The 16870-nt window shown below is 40.4% G+C and overlaps 1 protein-coding gene across 1 annotated transcript in view; it reads left to right on the forward strand.

The window, feature by feature from the left end:
- The window catches only part of IQGAP1 (IQ motif containing GTPase activating protein 1), a 209616-nt gene that overhangs the window by 117895 nt on the left and 74851 nt on the right, over positions 1-16870 (forward strand). The window contains exons 4-5 of the mRNA XM_050798029.1: positions 12034-12190; positions 15552-15629. Of these exons, the coding sequence (XP_050653986.1) occupies positions 12034-12190; positions 15552-15629 (235 nt within the window). The remainder of the gene's footprint in view (positions 1-12033; positions 12191-15551; positions 15630-16870) is intronic.

Below are 16870 nucleotides of genomic sequence, written 5' to 3' on the forward strand. Positions count from 1 at the left end.
CTCTCTGCGTATGGTGAAGAATGCTTTATGGAATACTCTGCATTCCTTTCTCTCAATACTTTGATTTACCATTACCATATGGAAATTTCTAGGCTGTTTCCAGTGCCTAGGTGGTGCTCAGAAGTGTTAGTGGTTTAGTAGAATCCTAATTGTAGAAAAAGCCAAATTTGGGAGGTTTTTAACATAGAGTAACCCTGGCATTTGGTGATGTTTGCTGTGCAAGATGGGTGTGGTACCAGAGGAGCTGTTCCTGGAGGAACTGAATCTCAATGGCTTGAAGTAGTCAGTTCCTGCATTGGTATGTTCCCCTTCTGTATTGCACAGAGCTGGGAAACCACTGAAGTCATGTGCTCTGCAGAACTTGTTCAACTGGTTTCCTCTCCACAGACCCGTAATTCAGATTTCCACCCATATTCTTTTCTACATATGCTTTTAGTCTGGGCTTGTTTTAAGGTTTACCACAGTAGAGTTCTCAGTATAGTTATTTCTTTGTCTTGCTGAGTGTAGAGTGGGTAGGGCCAAGTATATACTCCCTTTGAAAAATGTTATCAGTAAGACAAGTTAGGTATTACATAAATCATGAAGTGTCAGACTCCATTAGTAGGCTTATTTCTGTGGATCTAACTGTTTCACCCCCCACACTCATGTATACATACACATATACATAGCTATCATTATTTAGAGCCTACTACTAGTTGCTGGGTGAGGTATCAGAGCCCTGGCATTGGAAAGCAGTCAACTTGCAGGTTGATAGGAAGAATTTACTGATAACAGTATAGGTTTGAAAAAGGAAAGTTTTATTAGAAAAAAGGAACTCTGCAAAAGAATGCCTCAGCAAGAGAGAACTGAGCTCAGGGTGGATTTTTCCTTAGGGTATTTATGGAACTTAAAGCAGGAGCTTAAGGGTAATTTGGACCATATTAGCCACATTAGGTCATGATAAATGATTACATTTTTAGACGTAATGTCAGCAAGGGTTGCACAGTGAGTTTCGGCATGGCATTCCAGAGATGTATAGAAATTCTAGTTACTTACACATTTTAAGTTGAAAGAGGGCTAGAACCAGGTGTTGATTTTAGATAATAGGGAAGTCTGATTACTTCTAAATTCCTCAGATAAGAAGTTTTGCCTCTGGATGGTCTCCTTAGTGGACTCCAGGTGATCTTTGCTCTCCTCACTAGTATTTGGTATGTATCATTTCATTTAATCCTCACAACAACCTTATGAAGTTTGGTGTGTTGCTAATCCTGCTTTATATATGGAAAACGGAAGCTCAGAGAAGTTGGCTGGATAACATGTCATTCTTGGTTGTTCTTATTTCCTTCCCTCTTTTCTCAGGGAAGAAGTGGGGTATATTCCTTTCTGTAGCTGGCTGCCGCCTCTGCTCTTCAGAACCTTACTTTCTTTTGTTCTTATTCCTATATCTTTAGCCCCTCCTTCACGTGTTCTTTTCTTGCAGACTATAAATATATGCTTTTTCCACAATCATTTAAAAAAAAAAAGACACTTTCCCAGGACATGTCACCATCTCAGACTAACTCCTTCTCCATTCCCCCTAGTTTTTCCTCTTCCCTTCTTATACTTCTAGAAAAAGAAGTTGGCTGGGTGCAGTGACTCATGCCTGTAATCCCAGTACTTTGGGAGGTGGAGAAGGGGGCGGGGAGGGAGTTGGGGATTGGAAGGCAAGAATCTCTTGAGTTCAGGAGTTCCATACCAGCCTGGACAACATAATGAAACCTTGTCTCCGCTATTAAAAACAAAAATTAAAAATTAGAAAAAGAAGCCTACATCTGCTATCTCTCCTTCCTACCTTTAGTTACTTTTCTAGTTCTTTTAATTGGTCTCCTGTGTCACCACTCCACTGAGACTTCCCTTATGGGAGCCAAAGATGACCTTCTTGCTTGTGTGCCACATCCTTTTCTCTTCACCACCTGCCTCTTTGCAGCATTGAAAGCTGGTAACCTCTAATAGTTTGCTGATTTTTTCCTTCCTTGATTGCCATTGTGTGATTCTCTCCTGGTTCTGAACTTGATCACAGACACTGTCTTTGTCTCTTTCACCTCTTAAATGTTGGTGTTCCCTGAGACACAGTGCTTCAGCTTTTAAATTTTTCTCCACAACCTCTTTCTCTGTGAGATTATCTACTCTTGTGGTGCCATTTTCCAGATTTAGGTCTTTAACAACAGGTCTCCCTCCAGAGACCTGTGTTTTCAACTGCCTGCAGGATGCCACTCTCTGGATGTCCCTTTGACATTTCAAGCTGAACATGTTTCAACCATGAATTGCTCATCCTCTCTGACTTTTGTGGGTGTCCCCAGTCTTGTTTAATGGCATCATCTTTTATGCAGTCATCCATGCCACAAGTCACCAAATCATCTTTTAAAAATAAGAAAAAACCTTCTCTTTTTTCCTTTTATAGAAATGTTTGTCAGTTTGCTATAGATGGTATATGGTGCCAGATTTTCTCCTAGAATTGTGTGTCAGAATGTGGGGTTTCCCCACACACTGGACAACAATAAGTTATTTTTAAAAATCTTTGCCAGTCTGATAACTGAAGATGGTGATATTGTTACTTTAATTTGCATTTCTTGGGTTAGTAGTAAGATTGAGAGATTTTCATATAAATTACTGGCCATATGTATATTTTATGAATTTTTTTATTTGTGTTTCTAGCATATTTTTCTAGGGAAATGTTTGTCATTTTATTTCAAGTGTTTAAAATGTATATACATATAAAGATTATATAATATTGTTAGCTCTTTGTTATATGTGGTGATTTTTTTGCTCCAGTAACCTTTCCTGTTAAAGTTTTATTTAGTTCTTTAAAAATGGCCTTACAGAAGTTTAAATACTAGCCAATTTATCTTTTCCTTTCTGATTTCTGCTTCTGTAGTCTTGTTTGTAAACTTCTTTCTCATTTCAAGAGTATATAACTATGTTTTCTTTTTAAAAAAAATTCTCTAATCCATTTGGTGTTTAATGTTAGTTATGAACCGTGAGGTCTGGCTCTAACTTTGCTTGCCCACCCTCCATGCCCTCTGCCTTTTCAGTCATCTATGAAATTTCACATTTCTTACTGCCCTTCTAATCCCCATCCCTCATCTAACAGATTGTCAAATGGGGTCAATTCTACCTTTGTAATTGTTAATCATTCTGTTTCCACCATTGTCCCAGTTAAAGACTGTATTACCACTCACCTGGATTACTGAAATGGTTGCCTAATATTTCTCTCTGGATTCTGTCATCTATGCTGTTGTCCAAGTTCTCCTTCTAAGTCTACTTGAAAACCTCCCATGGCTCCCATTCCTGCAGCTTAAATTACTAATCCAGATACTTTTCCACCTACTTCTCTACCACAGTGACTTACCATTTCCTGAGTGTGCTATTTGTTTTCAGCCTTTTTTTTTTGTCCTTTGTTTATGCCGTTCCTTTATGTTACGTGTCTCATTTTCCCATTTTTCACAACTCTAAATACAATTTATTTGAGCAAAGCCTAGTTCAAATGTCATCTCCTATTGTAGCTAGCTGTTTAAGCATAACTCTTACCAGTAATTCCCTTGAAGGTAGGGACTGGTATTCAGCACAACGTTCTACCACGGATAAGTGCTGCACAGAGTAGTCAGTTCGAAATGTTTCCTGAATGAATATATGAGTGTCAGAGTAGACACCTTTTTTTGTTTTTGTTTTTTGAGGAATTGACTTAAAATACTTATAAAACAAAACTTTAAAAAAGAGAATAAATATGAAAGGATATAAGAATTACTATGTAGGCTGAGCACAGTGGCTCATGCTTATAACCCTTGCACTTTGGGAGGCTGAGGTGGAAGGATCCCTTGAGCCCAGGAGTTCGAGACCAGCCTGAACAACATAGGAAGTTGCTGTCTCTACAAATAATTTTAAAAATTAGCCTAGTGTGATGGTACACACCTGTGGTCCCAGCTACTTGGGAGGCTGAGGTGGGAGGATCACTGAGCCCAGGAAGTTGAGGCCACAGTGAGCCGTGATTGGGCCACTGGACTCCAGACTGAGTGGCAGAGCAAGACGCTGTCTCAAAAAAAATATAAAAAGACTATGTTATTAAAGATAGCCTTTTGTATAAGCATTCATTTTTGTACTAATTGTATCAGCTTCACCAGTGTGTAATACTAGGCCTCTCCCTCAGCGCTTGATAGAAGTAAGGGTTGTTAATGAGGTTATATATTGTGGTGTGAGATACTTCAGGAAGCCCAATTTCAGAACTTGAGCATTTGTAAGGGAATGTTCAGTAGGTGGTAGCTGTTATTATTGTTGAAGGAGGAAGTACCCTGTAGCAATTAAGAGTATCAGCTTCAATGCTAGGTTGGTGGCTCACACCTGTAATCCCAGCACTTTGGGAGGGTAAGGCAGGCGGATGGCTTGAGCCCAGGAGTTTGGACCACCCTGGGTAACATGGTGAAACCCTATCTCTACAAAAAATTGCAAAAATTAGCCGGGTGTTATGGCATGTGCTTGTGACGCCAGCTTCTTGAGAGGCTAGGTAGGAGGATCCAGAGGATTGCTTGAAATCTGAAGTCAAGGCTGCAGTGAGCCATGATCACACCACTGCACAGACCCTGTCTCAAAAAAGAACAAAAAAAACAGAGTATGGGCTTCAGAATCACACCAACTTGGGTTCAAGTGAGAACTTACTTGCCAGACAATCTTGAAATATACTTTTTGGAACCCACAGTTTATCTGTAAAATAATTACAGTAATACTTCAGAGGTTGTTAAAAAGATTGAGATAATCTTATAAAGTATTTGGCTTCATGTCTGCCACATGGTGTGAAGATTATTTTTAAAGTGTCATTTATATTGAAAATGAGTCATTTTATGTTACTTCTTTCCTGTTTAGTAATTGTGTTTCAGATCTGACATCACCTTTTAAAAAATTTTGCATTTGAGTGAGATTTGCTAATGCAGTTCTGGGGTTAAACTTGAAGAGAAAATATTGAATATTTATATTTAATATCCCATGTGAGAGGAGAGATTAAGAACCCTGCTGTCTGCTTGTTACACCTCTCATGAAAAATATAAAAAATATAAGACTGTTGTTGCTGAACTCTACTTGTGGTTTTGGTCGAGTTCTGATCACATGTACACCTGCTGATGTCATACCACTTGGTATGATATTCTCCAAACTTTGTCTAAAAAGCTGCTTATTTGTTAAAACATTTGTACTTGTTTGCTATTGAAGAAAATTTAAACAACCCCACATTGTTGCCAAAGTGATTTTCTGAAACAGATCTGATCAGGCCACCCTTAAGTGTCCCCCAAGACTAGGATGCAGTAAAGGTTTCTAAGCGTGACAAATAAGGCCTTGTATGATCCAGCCTGCTGACTTTGTCATCGTCTCCTCCAGTTGTCCCCTTGCCTTTACCTTCCAGTAGTGCTGGTGCTGAGCTACTCTGTGACACATGTTGTTTTCTTGTGCCTCCCTGCCTTTGTACATGGTGTTTCTACTATTTGGAGGCCTTCTCTGCCTTGGCTATTTGGTAAACTCCTGTTCATTCTTTAAAGCCCATTAGTATTTGTGGATGATGTGATGTGAAGCTGGAAGAGAATATTTTGGGTGGTGGAATTAGGAACCAAGAGATTCTGACACTAGGGACAGTTGGCTTACTCTTATCATGAAGATATGTCATGGATATGAGTGCAAATAATGATTTAAATATGGAATTGTAGAGATAAAGTTTAGCAGCTCTATATTTGGGGAAAAAACGAGTCTCTGTTGATTGAACAAGCATAATAAAATAATTTAATCTGAGGCTTTGTGGTTATGGAGTGTCAGAATGAAGAAGATGATAGTCCTGTTCCATTTCAGGCTGGTCATACCATACCTGGAACACAGAATTCAGTTGGTGAACGTTCAGAGATGCGCAAAAGACGTGACGGGGCAGAGATGATGTCTAATACTGCTAATATAATACCTGGTAACGTTTTGAGTACTTACTCTGTGCCAGGCACTGTTCTTAGTATCTTATATGTACTATCATCTCTTTAATCCTCATAAACATTCTGTGGGTAGGTGCTATTATTATTCTGTTTTTATGACTAGTGCTTGAAGGAGCTGGAATCATTTTACTTATGGAATTGTCAGCATGTGACTCATCATGAGGGGATAGGAGGAAAGGCACAAATATTTTTTTCAATACCCAGCCAAGCACTGTGCTAGCTCTATATTTCACTTGCAATCTTATTTAATCCTCAGTGACAAACTTTGGAAGATACTATTAGCCTTTTTTAACAAATGAAAGAACTGGTTAAGTGGCTTGCTGTCTTTCTTGGTAAGTGCCAGAGACAGGACATAGAACCAGATCTTTCCAAGTCCATGGCCAGTGCTACTCACATTATGCTTTTATTTTAACATTCTCTTGCTCCAGGAGGCAGCTTAGGGTGCCAGTAGAGAATTGATGCTGGCTTAACAAAAACTTTCTGACTACTGGAATCCAGAAATGAACCAGGTTACCTTGAATGTTCAATTCTCGGTCAGTATTCAGGTTCAGCCTGCTTCCTGATTTGGCTGAGATGTTTTGGGAACATTAAGGTATCAAATTGGGGATGGAGTAGAACATGTGAGGGGAGTGGAGGAATTGAGATGGCCTAAAAGATCTTTAATGAGCCTTCCAGCCTTGAGATTCTATGGTTATTGCTAGGACAGGGTTAAACATGAGAATTGGTAAAAAGTTGTGTTGGCCAGTAATTTTCTTTTGTGCATAGATTGATAGATTTTGAGACAAGAGTTTCAGTCTGTCGCCCAGACTGGGAATGCAGTGGTATGATCACTGCTCACTGCATCCTCAAACTCAAAGGCTCAGGCAACCCTCTCACCTCAGCCATAGTTTTATTTTTAAATGTATTTATAGGCCAGGCGTGTCTCACGCCTATAATCCCAGCACTTGGGTGGATCACTTGAGGTCAGGAGCTCAAGGCCAGCCTGGCTAACATGGTGAAACCCCGTCTCTACTAAGAATACAAAAACTAGTTGGGCGTGCTTATGGGCACCTGTAATCCCGGCTACCCTGGAGACAGGAGAATTGCTTGAACCCGGGAGGCGGAGGTTGCAGTGAGCTGAGATCATGCCATTGCACGCTAGCTTGGGCAACAAAGTGAGACTCCATCTCAAAAAATAAAAAAATTTTTAAAAAGTCTTCATAAAGCTAAATTATAAAAGAGCTAGAGGCTGGGCGTGGTGGCTCATGCCTGTAATCCCAGCACTTTGGGAGGCCGAGGCGGGTGGATCACCTGAGGTCAGGAGTTCAGGACCAACCTGGGCAACATGGTGAAACCCCGTCTCTACTAAAAATATAAAAATTAGCCAAATGTGGTGGCACAGGCCTGTAATCCCAGCCTTGGGAGGCTGAGGCAGGAGAATTGCTTGAACCTGGGAGATGGAGGTTGCAGTGAGCTGAGATCATACCCCTGCACTTCAGCCTGGGTGACAGAGCCAGACTCCATTGAAAAAAAAAAAAACAAAAAAAGAAAACCTGGAGATATGGTTTAGCAGCTCTATATTTGGGATAAAAAGGAGTTTCTGTTGATTGAAAAAGTGTAATTAAATAATTTAAGCAGAGGCTTTGTGGTTAGGGAGTGTCATAATGAAGAAGGTGATAGTCCTGTTTCATTTCAGGCTGGTCAGACCATACTTGGAACACAGTATTCAGTAGGAGAATGAATTCTGCCAGGTTGGTTGGTTTGTTTTTTTAAGACAGAGACTTGCTCTGCTGTTGCCCAGGCTGGAGTGCAGTGATGCGATCTCAGCTCATGCCTCAGCTTTCCAAGTGGTAGCTGGGTTTACAGGCATACTCCACCATACCTGGCTAATTTTTGTATTTTTTGTAGAGATGGGGTTTCACCATGTTGGCCAGGTTGTTCTCCAACTCCTGACCTCAAGTGATCCACCTGTGTTGGCCTCCCAAAGTGCTGGGATTACAGGTGAGAACCACTGCACCCTACCAAACTTAACCAGTTCTAAATGTTTAAGTTTAATAAGAAAAGTTTTGTGTCTAAGTTGAGAATCAGTGGTGGATTTAGTTAAACTAAAATACCTTTAATTATTAAGTAGGCAGAATGTGGAGATAAACCAGTCTTTTTCCTTCATGGTAGTTCTGAGATTTTTCCCTATTTGGACAGCCTGTGAGCTCAGCCCCTTTTGGTTTTTCAGGTGGTGTAGTGAGAGCAACAGTGATATTGCGAGGAGGATTATAAATCTAGCAGTTAGTCTTGTTATTCCGTCTTTGCCGCTAGCTATTGGATGGCCTTGGATCAGCCTCATTCTTATTTGTAAATGGGGGGAAGTGCAAATACATTATTAGCCTCTGAGCAGGCTTATGGGCAGTTAGATTCTTTTTCAATGTTTATATTTTTAATTTTGGAGTTGTACTTCTAAGGACCTTTCCTGAGGAATTAATTCTAAATAAAGAAGAACACTGTGCACAAAGATATTCCTTGCACTTTATTTAATGGTTAAAAACATTTAGAAATGACATAAATGTCTAACATAGGTGACTGATTAAGGACTTGGTTAAATTTTTATGTAAACTTAAAGTCTTCAGAAACTAAATATATGGAAAATATTCATAAAATTTTCAGAAATGTTTAATTGTCTCATATATATCTATATATATAATTTTTGAGACAGAGTTTTGTTCTGTTGCCCAGGTTGGAGTATGGTGGCACGATCATAACTCACTGCAGCCTTGACTTCCTGGGCTCAAACAGTCCTCCTGCCTCAGCCTCTCAGGTAGCTGGGACTACAGTACAGGCATGTGCCACCACGCCTGGCTGATTTTTAAATTTTTTGTAGAGACAGGGTCTGGCTGTGTTGCCAGGCTGGTCCTGAACTCTTGGGCTCAAGCAGTCCTCCTGCCTTGGCCTCCCAAAGTGCTGGGATTACAGGCGTGAGCTACTGTGCCTGGCCATTTTTAGATATATATTACATTGAAAACAAAGGGATTTTCCCTAGAAGTGCATTTGCTTCCTGGCTCTCACATTTTCTGATTCTGTGATTTAGTGGAAGAAGGGGAAATCTCATGTGAGCTGTAGAGAAAGACTGAAAGAAGTATTTGTTGTGTCGTCTTGGAATTTGAGTAGAATCTAAACTTCTGCTAACATTAAAAATTATAGTAACATGGCACTTTACTGTTCAAAGTAGTTTGGTCCTAATTTGTTCGTTTGTTTGTGACAGGATTTCACTTTGTCACCCCAGCTAGAGTGCAGTGCCACCATCTCAACTCACTGCAGCTTCTACCTCCCAGGTTAAAGTGATCCTCCTGTCTTAGCCTCCCAAGTATCTGAGACTATAGGTGCACACCACCACGCTGGCTAATTTTTGTGTTTTTAGTAGAGATGGGGTTTCGCCATGTTGTCCAGGTTGGTCTTGAACTCCTGACCTCAAGTGATCGGCCTGCCTTGGCCTCCCAAATTGCTGGGATTACAGGTGTGAGCCACCGCGTCCTACCTAGTCCTGATTTATTTTATAAACAAACCAGGTGATACTCCATTGTGAAATAGCTCAGATTGGCGGGCAAGCCACACGTGTGGTGACTTGGAGGGCAGCTTCAGGTTTGAGCAGTTGTTTAGAAACACTGTATTTTGCCTCCCTATTTATTCTAGCTTATTCTTTCTACTTAATCGCTTTCACCAAATCACAGTTGGCCTTTCTTCTCTGACCTGACTGCTGTGTTACACGAAGAGTATTCTACCCAGCTATAGGAAACATCTAAGTCAGGACTGTTTTATAGCAGTTGGACTAGGGAAAGGAAATATAAAGAATGGTGGGAGATGTTACCATGGGCTCTCCTTTTATTTTTATTTTAGTCTAGAAATCTCAGAAAAGAGGAAAACCTAAATACCTCTGGTAACTGGCTCTGATTCAAGGCAAAAGTATCTACTGTGCTCTTTATCCATAGTTTCCCTGTGTGTTTACTTCATTTTAAAAAGAAAAATAACTTTTTTTTTTTTTTTTTGGTACTGTTACGTGCTTGAGGGCCATTTTTGGCTTAGGCTGAGGTTGTTAAGTTTTCCCTGTTAATGAGAACCCAAGTTAGATTGTCCCCTGAGAGCTGGAGTTGCCAGTAGTTGTTTGCCAGAATGATTTTATCAGCATCTTTTTTAGCGGTAAAAAGATGAGATGAGTCCCTGAACTACACTATTTTCCATACCGACAACTGCCATTCTTTTCCACATTGCCCTTTGAGTCTTTAGTCTCAGTAGAGGTATAGTTTAGATTTTTGTAGCCATTTCAAATTGGTATCTAATTTAATTATTATGACAACTCTTGTGGAAAACTCATTTGTTTCGTTTTTCCCCTTTCTGACAATTTAAGTTCTACTATTTGAAAGAAAGAAAAGACAGCAGAGAAGCTTATCAAGTATAGGAAACAACCAGAAAATTATCTGGCCCATTCATATACCCATCAGGTTTCATAAGTTAGAGAGTACGCTGGCTGATTTAAAGGTAGAGTAGATTTAAAAGCAAGATTGAGCTGGGAATGGTGGCTTACACCTGTAATCCCAGCACTTTGGGAGGCCGAGGCGGGTGGATCACCTGAGGTCAGGAGTTCAAGACCAGCCTGACCAATATGGTGAAACCCCATCTCTACTAAAAATACCAAAAAATTAGCCGGGTATGGTGGCACAGGCCTGTAATCCCAGCTACTCGGGAGTCTGAGGCAGGAGAATTGCTTGAACCCGGGAGGCAAAGGTTGCAGTGAGCTGAGATTGTGCCATTGCACTCCAGCCTGGGCAACAGAGCGAGACTCCATCTAAAAAAAAAAAAATTGAGTGGAATAATTTTAAATTAGGAGTTTTAAATCTGGGGTTCCTAGAGTCAATGAAGTCTCTGAAATTATATGTAAAATTTAAGTATATGTATATTTTTCTGTGGGAAGGATCCATAGCTTTCCTTAGATATTCGCAGGATTCTGTGGCTCAGTGGTTGAAAACTGTTGCCATGGTCTGGGTCCAGTGGCTCACGCCTGTAATCCAGCACTTTGGGAGGCTAAGATGGGCAGATCACTTGAGGTCAGGAGTTTGAGCGAATATGACAAAACCCCGTCTACTAAAAATACAAAAATTAGCTGGGCATAGTGGTGCACGCCTGGAGTCCCAGCTACTCAGGAGGCTGAGGCAGGAGAATTGCTTGAACCCGGGAGGTGGAGGTTGCAGTGAGCTGAGATCACACCACTGCACTCCAGCCTGGGCAATAGAGTGAGACTTTGTCTCAAAAGAAAAAAGAAGAAAAGAAAACCATTGCCATAAATGATTTTTAGTTACCTATGTTTCTGTTGGTAGAAAATACATGTAACTAAACTTTGTTTTATCTTAGGCTTTCCTGAAATTTCCTAAGAGGTATTTGAAGGGGAAAATACAGTTTTCTTTTTTTCTTTGTTTTATTCTTTTTCTTTTTGGAAAATAGTTTTCTTTTCCTATCCTTTTCGCAACCTCCTCCCTGACTCCAGAAATCTAAGAATTCATTATTTACTGCTTCTATAGGAGTTTCTTTTAATATTTTAGCTGAAATAATTGATTCTGTTTTGATAACCCCCAAACATCGTTAAAACTTGGACCTAGAAATTCACTGTGGATTCTGAGTTCTGAAACTAGAAGAGAATGTCAGCAACAAATGTAAGCTTCTGAACAGTTGAAATGGTGGCTTCAGTTACAAATGGCTTTTCTTAAGATTTGTTAAAGAGCAACCTAAGGACTGAGGGAAAGGGTCTGAAGTTTCATGGAGCAGTCAGGATCTGGGGAGCCCAGCTAGCTGTGTTGCTGCAGCAAAGGAAAGCAGGGTAGAGAAGAAAGTGGCATTCATGCTCAGGAATTTTCCTAAGTTCCCCGCTTCTGAGATCTGACTGGGCCAAGCAGGGTAAGGATGTGTGTGGAACTGATTGTAAAAGAGTGCTATTATGTTCAATTTAAGCTTCTCCAGGGAGAATGGAAATTAAGCTTAAAATCTCTAAGGAAAAGTTCTGACCTTCCCTTTCTTTTTTTGCATCCTCTCTCCTTTTGTGCAGGTGGATGGAAGCATGCCTAGGGGAAGATCTGCCTCCCACCACAGAACTGGAGGAGGGGCTTAGGAATGGGGTCTACCTTGCCAAACTGGGAAACTTCTTCTCTCCCAAAGTAGTGTCCCTGAAAAAAATCTATGATCGAGAACAGACCAGATACAAGGTGAGTCCTTCCTTGTTTAGTGCTTAGATTTCTGTCAACTTGGGAAAGTTAGCATGTTTTATTTTGTGTAAGAGTTATTGAGAAGTATGTGTAAGGTATGTTTGTTTCAACAAAATATAGCCTTTAAAATGCCTGGCAGAATGGAGAAATTTGTTCAAAGACAATATGTACTAGGAAAATAGTATTACATCTCTTTTAGAATTTATCTGGAAAACCCGCCTTCCCCCACCCCGTCCCCCCACAAAAAATATATATACTAGGAAAATAACTTTAGCTGTCTATGTTTCTGGTAGAATTCTTATGATGTTATATATCTAGAAATTTTCCTAGTTGTAGATGAATGTTTTAATTCTTTAGAAGGTAGAAGAAGTAACTAGGAGAATTACTACTTTAAATCTAGTTTTGGGGCCGGGCGCGGTGGCTCACGCCTGTAATCCCAGCACTTTGGGAGGCCGAGGCAGGCGGATCACAATGTCAGGAGTTTGAGACCAGCCTGACCAACATGGCGAAACCCCGTCTCTACTAAAAATACAAAAAGTAGCCGGGCGTGGTGGTGCATGCCTGTAATCTCAGCTACTCAGGAGGCTGAGGCAGGACAATCATTTGAACCCGGGAAGCGGAGGTTGCAGTGAGCCAAGATCATGCCACTGCACTCCAGCCTGGACAACAAAGCAAGACTCCGTCTAAAAAAAAAAAAAACCTAGTTTTAGGCTGGGCACGCCGATTCTCACCTGTAATCTCAGTACTTAGAAGGCCAGGGTGGTAGGATCTCTGAAGACCAGGAGTTTGAGACTACCCTGGGCAATATAATGAGACCCTGTCTTACAAAAAAAATAAAATAAAATTAGCCAGACATGGTGGCACATGCTGTAGTCCTGTCTACTTGGGAGACTGAGGCAAGAGGATTGCTTGAGCCTAGGAGGTTGAGGCTGTAGGGAGTTAATATTGTGCTACTGTACTCCCACCTGTCTCCTTAAAAAAAAAAAAAGGAAATGAATTTTAAGCACTGAGATGTGTTGGCAAATTGAATGCAAAAGTAACTTCATGAAAAAACATCACCCTGTGATACTGGAGTTCAAAGTACAATGGGAAAGTGATTCAATTTCAGAAAATTGAGATAAGTGAGAGGGTTTGATTCCTGTGTCTCAAGGTGCTATAAAAAAGACGACTGCTTAATTAAGTTGGGATGTTGGGCCGGGCCCAGTGGTTCATGCCTGTAATCCTAGCACTTTGGGAGGCTGGGGCAGGCTGAACACTTGAGGTCAGGAGTTCAAGATAAACCCGGCCAACTTGGTGAAACCCTGTCTCTACTAAAAATATAAAAATTAGCCGGGCTTGGTGGCGCACATCTGCAATCCCAGCCACTCAGGAGGCTGAGGCAGGAGAATCACTTGAACTCAGGAGGCGGAGGTTATGGTGAGCTGAGATCATGCCACTGTACTCCAGCCTGGGCAACAGAGCAAGACTCTGTCTCCCCTACTGCCCCCCCCAAAAAAATGGGGATGTTGACAAGGACCAAATTTTATTGTCTAAAGCCTCTGTAGGGAGCTTACCTGTGGACTCTTATTTGAAAAAGGATGACTATGAAAGATAGTGGAGAATTGCATTACCAAGACCAAATGTAAGGGTGGGCAGCTGTAATAATTGGGCCCAAACTCAGAATGAGTAAGGCTGCAATGTCAAAGAGATTTTTTATGTTTTATGTTTAAATTCAAGGGAAAACAAGGGAAAGTATAGGTACTCAGCCAAAATTAACATCATAAACAGAAACTTTTCTTCGTCAAAAAGACTTATATGTTCAGTGGGTTTTTTTGTTGTTGGTTGATTGGTTTTTGTTTTGATACAGGGTCTTGCTGTGTCACCCAGGCTAGAGTGCAGTAATGCCATCATGGCTCACTGCAGCCTTGACCTCCCTTGGGCTCAAGCAATCCTCCCACCTCAGCCTCCCTAGTAGTTGAGACTATGGGAGCATGCTACTACACCAGGCTAATTTACACAAATTTTAGTGTAGAGATGGGGGTCTCACTATGTTACCCAGGCTGGTCTCCAACTCCTGGGCTTAAATTATCCTCCCACCTTGGCCTCTCAAAGTGCTAAGATTACAAGTATGAGCGAGCCACTGTGCCCAGCCCTATGCTCAGTTTTGAATACACAGTTATTCTGAAGACAACTCTGGAGCTATTCTATAGGCAGAATGGGAAGATAGTGTAAAAGGAGAGTGGAGACTTTGCAGATAGTGTAAAAGGAGAGTGGAGACTTTGCAGCAACAATTTAAGAAAAATGGCTGGGTGCAGTGGCTTGTGCCTGTAATCCCAGCACTTTGGGAGGCTGAGGTGGGAGCCCTCACTTGAGTCTATCAGTTCGAGATCAGCCTGGGCAACAAAGTGAGACCTCTGCTCTACAAAAAATAGAAAAAAAATTAGATGGACATGGTGACATGCACCTGTAGTTCCAGCTACTCAGGAGGCAAAGGTGAGAAGATCACTTGAGCCCAGGAGGTAAGGCTGCAGTGAGCCGATTGTGCCAGTGAGCCGATTGTGCCACCGCACTGCAGACTGGGCAACAGGGTGGAGCCCTGTTTCAAAAAAAAGCAGACATTGAAGGCTAGAGGGGATATCTATATATAGAGAGAGAATGAAAGCCCTGATTGATATTTTTTGAGATGGAGTCTCATTCTGTTGCTGAGGCTGGAGTGCAGTGGCGCCATCTTGGCTCTCACTGCAACCTCTGCCTCCCAGGCTCAAGCGATTCTCCTGCCTCAGCCTCCCAAGTAGCTGGGATTACAGGCATGCGCCACCACACCCAGCTAATTTTTGTATTTTTAGTAGAGATGGGGTTTCACCATGTTGGCCAGGCTGATCTCAAACTCCTGACCTGAGGTGATCCGTCCACCTTGGCCTCCCAAAGTGCTGGAATTACAGGAATGAGCCACTGTCCCAGCGTGGTATTTTTATACAGCATTTTGTGAATATCTTCTATGTGTTCAGATACCATACTAATGTAATTGGTTTATGTGCATTATCTCACTTAGTCTTTATACATACAAAGCAGCTGTTGTAGATGGTAAAACTCTGTCCCTAAAGGATGAAGTGGCTAAGCCAGTAATTGAATCCAAGATAATTTAACTCCAAAGACCACATGTTCTGTTGAGCACGCTATACACAGGAAGGCTCTCCAGGTGGTTCCTAAGTGAGAGGAACTGAGATGTGGAATTGGCTTTTTGGTATTGGAATGTGAGCATAATGACCTCAAAATTAAAGAGAATTTGTCAAATCTCATGAGGAAACTTTTGCGAAGAGAGTTTTTATTTAATATTTGCTTCAATACAGCCAACAGAACCTAATTTTTTTTTTTCTTCTAGGCGACTGGTCTCCACTTTAGACACACTGATAATGTGATTCAGTGGTTGAATGCCATGGATGAGATTGGATTGCCTAAGGTAACTTACCTGAGATAATAGTTTAGGCTTTGTTCCAGCTGTTTTGGCATAACCCCCAAACAACCTGTTCTCATTCTACCTGTAAAATTATTCTCAGAATCTTTGGTGTTTTTTTAAATACTGAAAGATGTCTTTCTTTTTGACTTAGGAAATAGTTTTGTTCTTTTTCTTTTGTAATCCTCATACCTGTTTCACCTTACCCTAGAGAAATTCCCTGTGATGACATCTACTTTTACTACATCAAATTGTAGACATACATTTTACTATTTTTCCTTGGATAGAATTCACATGCTGTGAGATTCACCGTTTTAAAGAATACCAAATCAGTGGTTTTTATTTATTCACAAAGTTGTTAGCATTAAAATTTGACCTTTGGAAATATAAGGAAATGTTTTAGAAATCTGTAGGGAGTATGAAGGGTCGTTTTATATTTTAGATTGTAGAGGTGATGACGTTACTTCTGTGTCTGTTTTTGGTCATGGCTGCAGTTTTGATTGGAGTGTACATCTTCTGGGTGTTTTGCTCAGGAGTTTATTTAGTGTTGCTTTCAGTGAAATTGTCATCCCACTCCTGCCTGAATCTGTAATTGCCACACTGTATTGTCACTCTTAGAGACATGAATGGATTGATTGATTTCGTTCTTTCTTTTGTTCTCTGTTTTTTTTCTTTCTATTTATATCCTTTGACCTAAGAATTCTGCTTCTTGGAAGTTATCCCAAATAAATAATCAGAAAGCACCAAAAACATGTATATATAAGGATTTTTTAGCATTGACTATGATAGAAAAAATTGATAGCAAAGTCCATGTTTCTTCACAAGGGGTATTAATTGTGTTACAGCCAAATACTAGTGCCATTAAAAAGGATATCAACCCAAATAAAGGGCCTTTGATGTATTAAGTGGGGAAAAACAGTTGAAGGTTATAAGAGTTTGTGTTCTAGCTAAGATCAGATCACTATTTTTGTCTGAAAATAAAGTGAGTGTTCTTGGGAAAAATTTGTAAGGAGATAAAACAGTTTTCATTTCTGTGTGATGGGATTAAGGGTGGTTTTTATTTTCCTTATACTTTCCTGTAGAGTTCAAATTTTTGTAACCAAAGGAAAATTTATTTTTAAAAAGTGAGATGTAGAGTATCAGAAGGTGGCTAAAACCATTTTATATTTTGTATTTTGTGCAATATATAAATATTGTATACACATATGTATATTGTATAAATATATATTACATATACAATATATTGT

This window comes from Macaca thibetana, chromosome 7 (assembly GCF_024542745.1).
Source record: "Macaca thibetana thibetana isolate TM-01 chromosome 7, ASM2454274v1, whole genome shotgun sequence".
Classification (NCBI taxonomy): Eukaryota; Metazoa; Chordata; class Mammalia; order Primates; family Cercopithecidae; genus Macaca; species Macaca thibetana.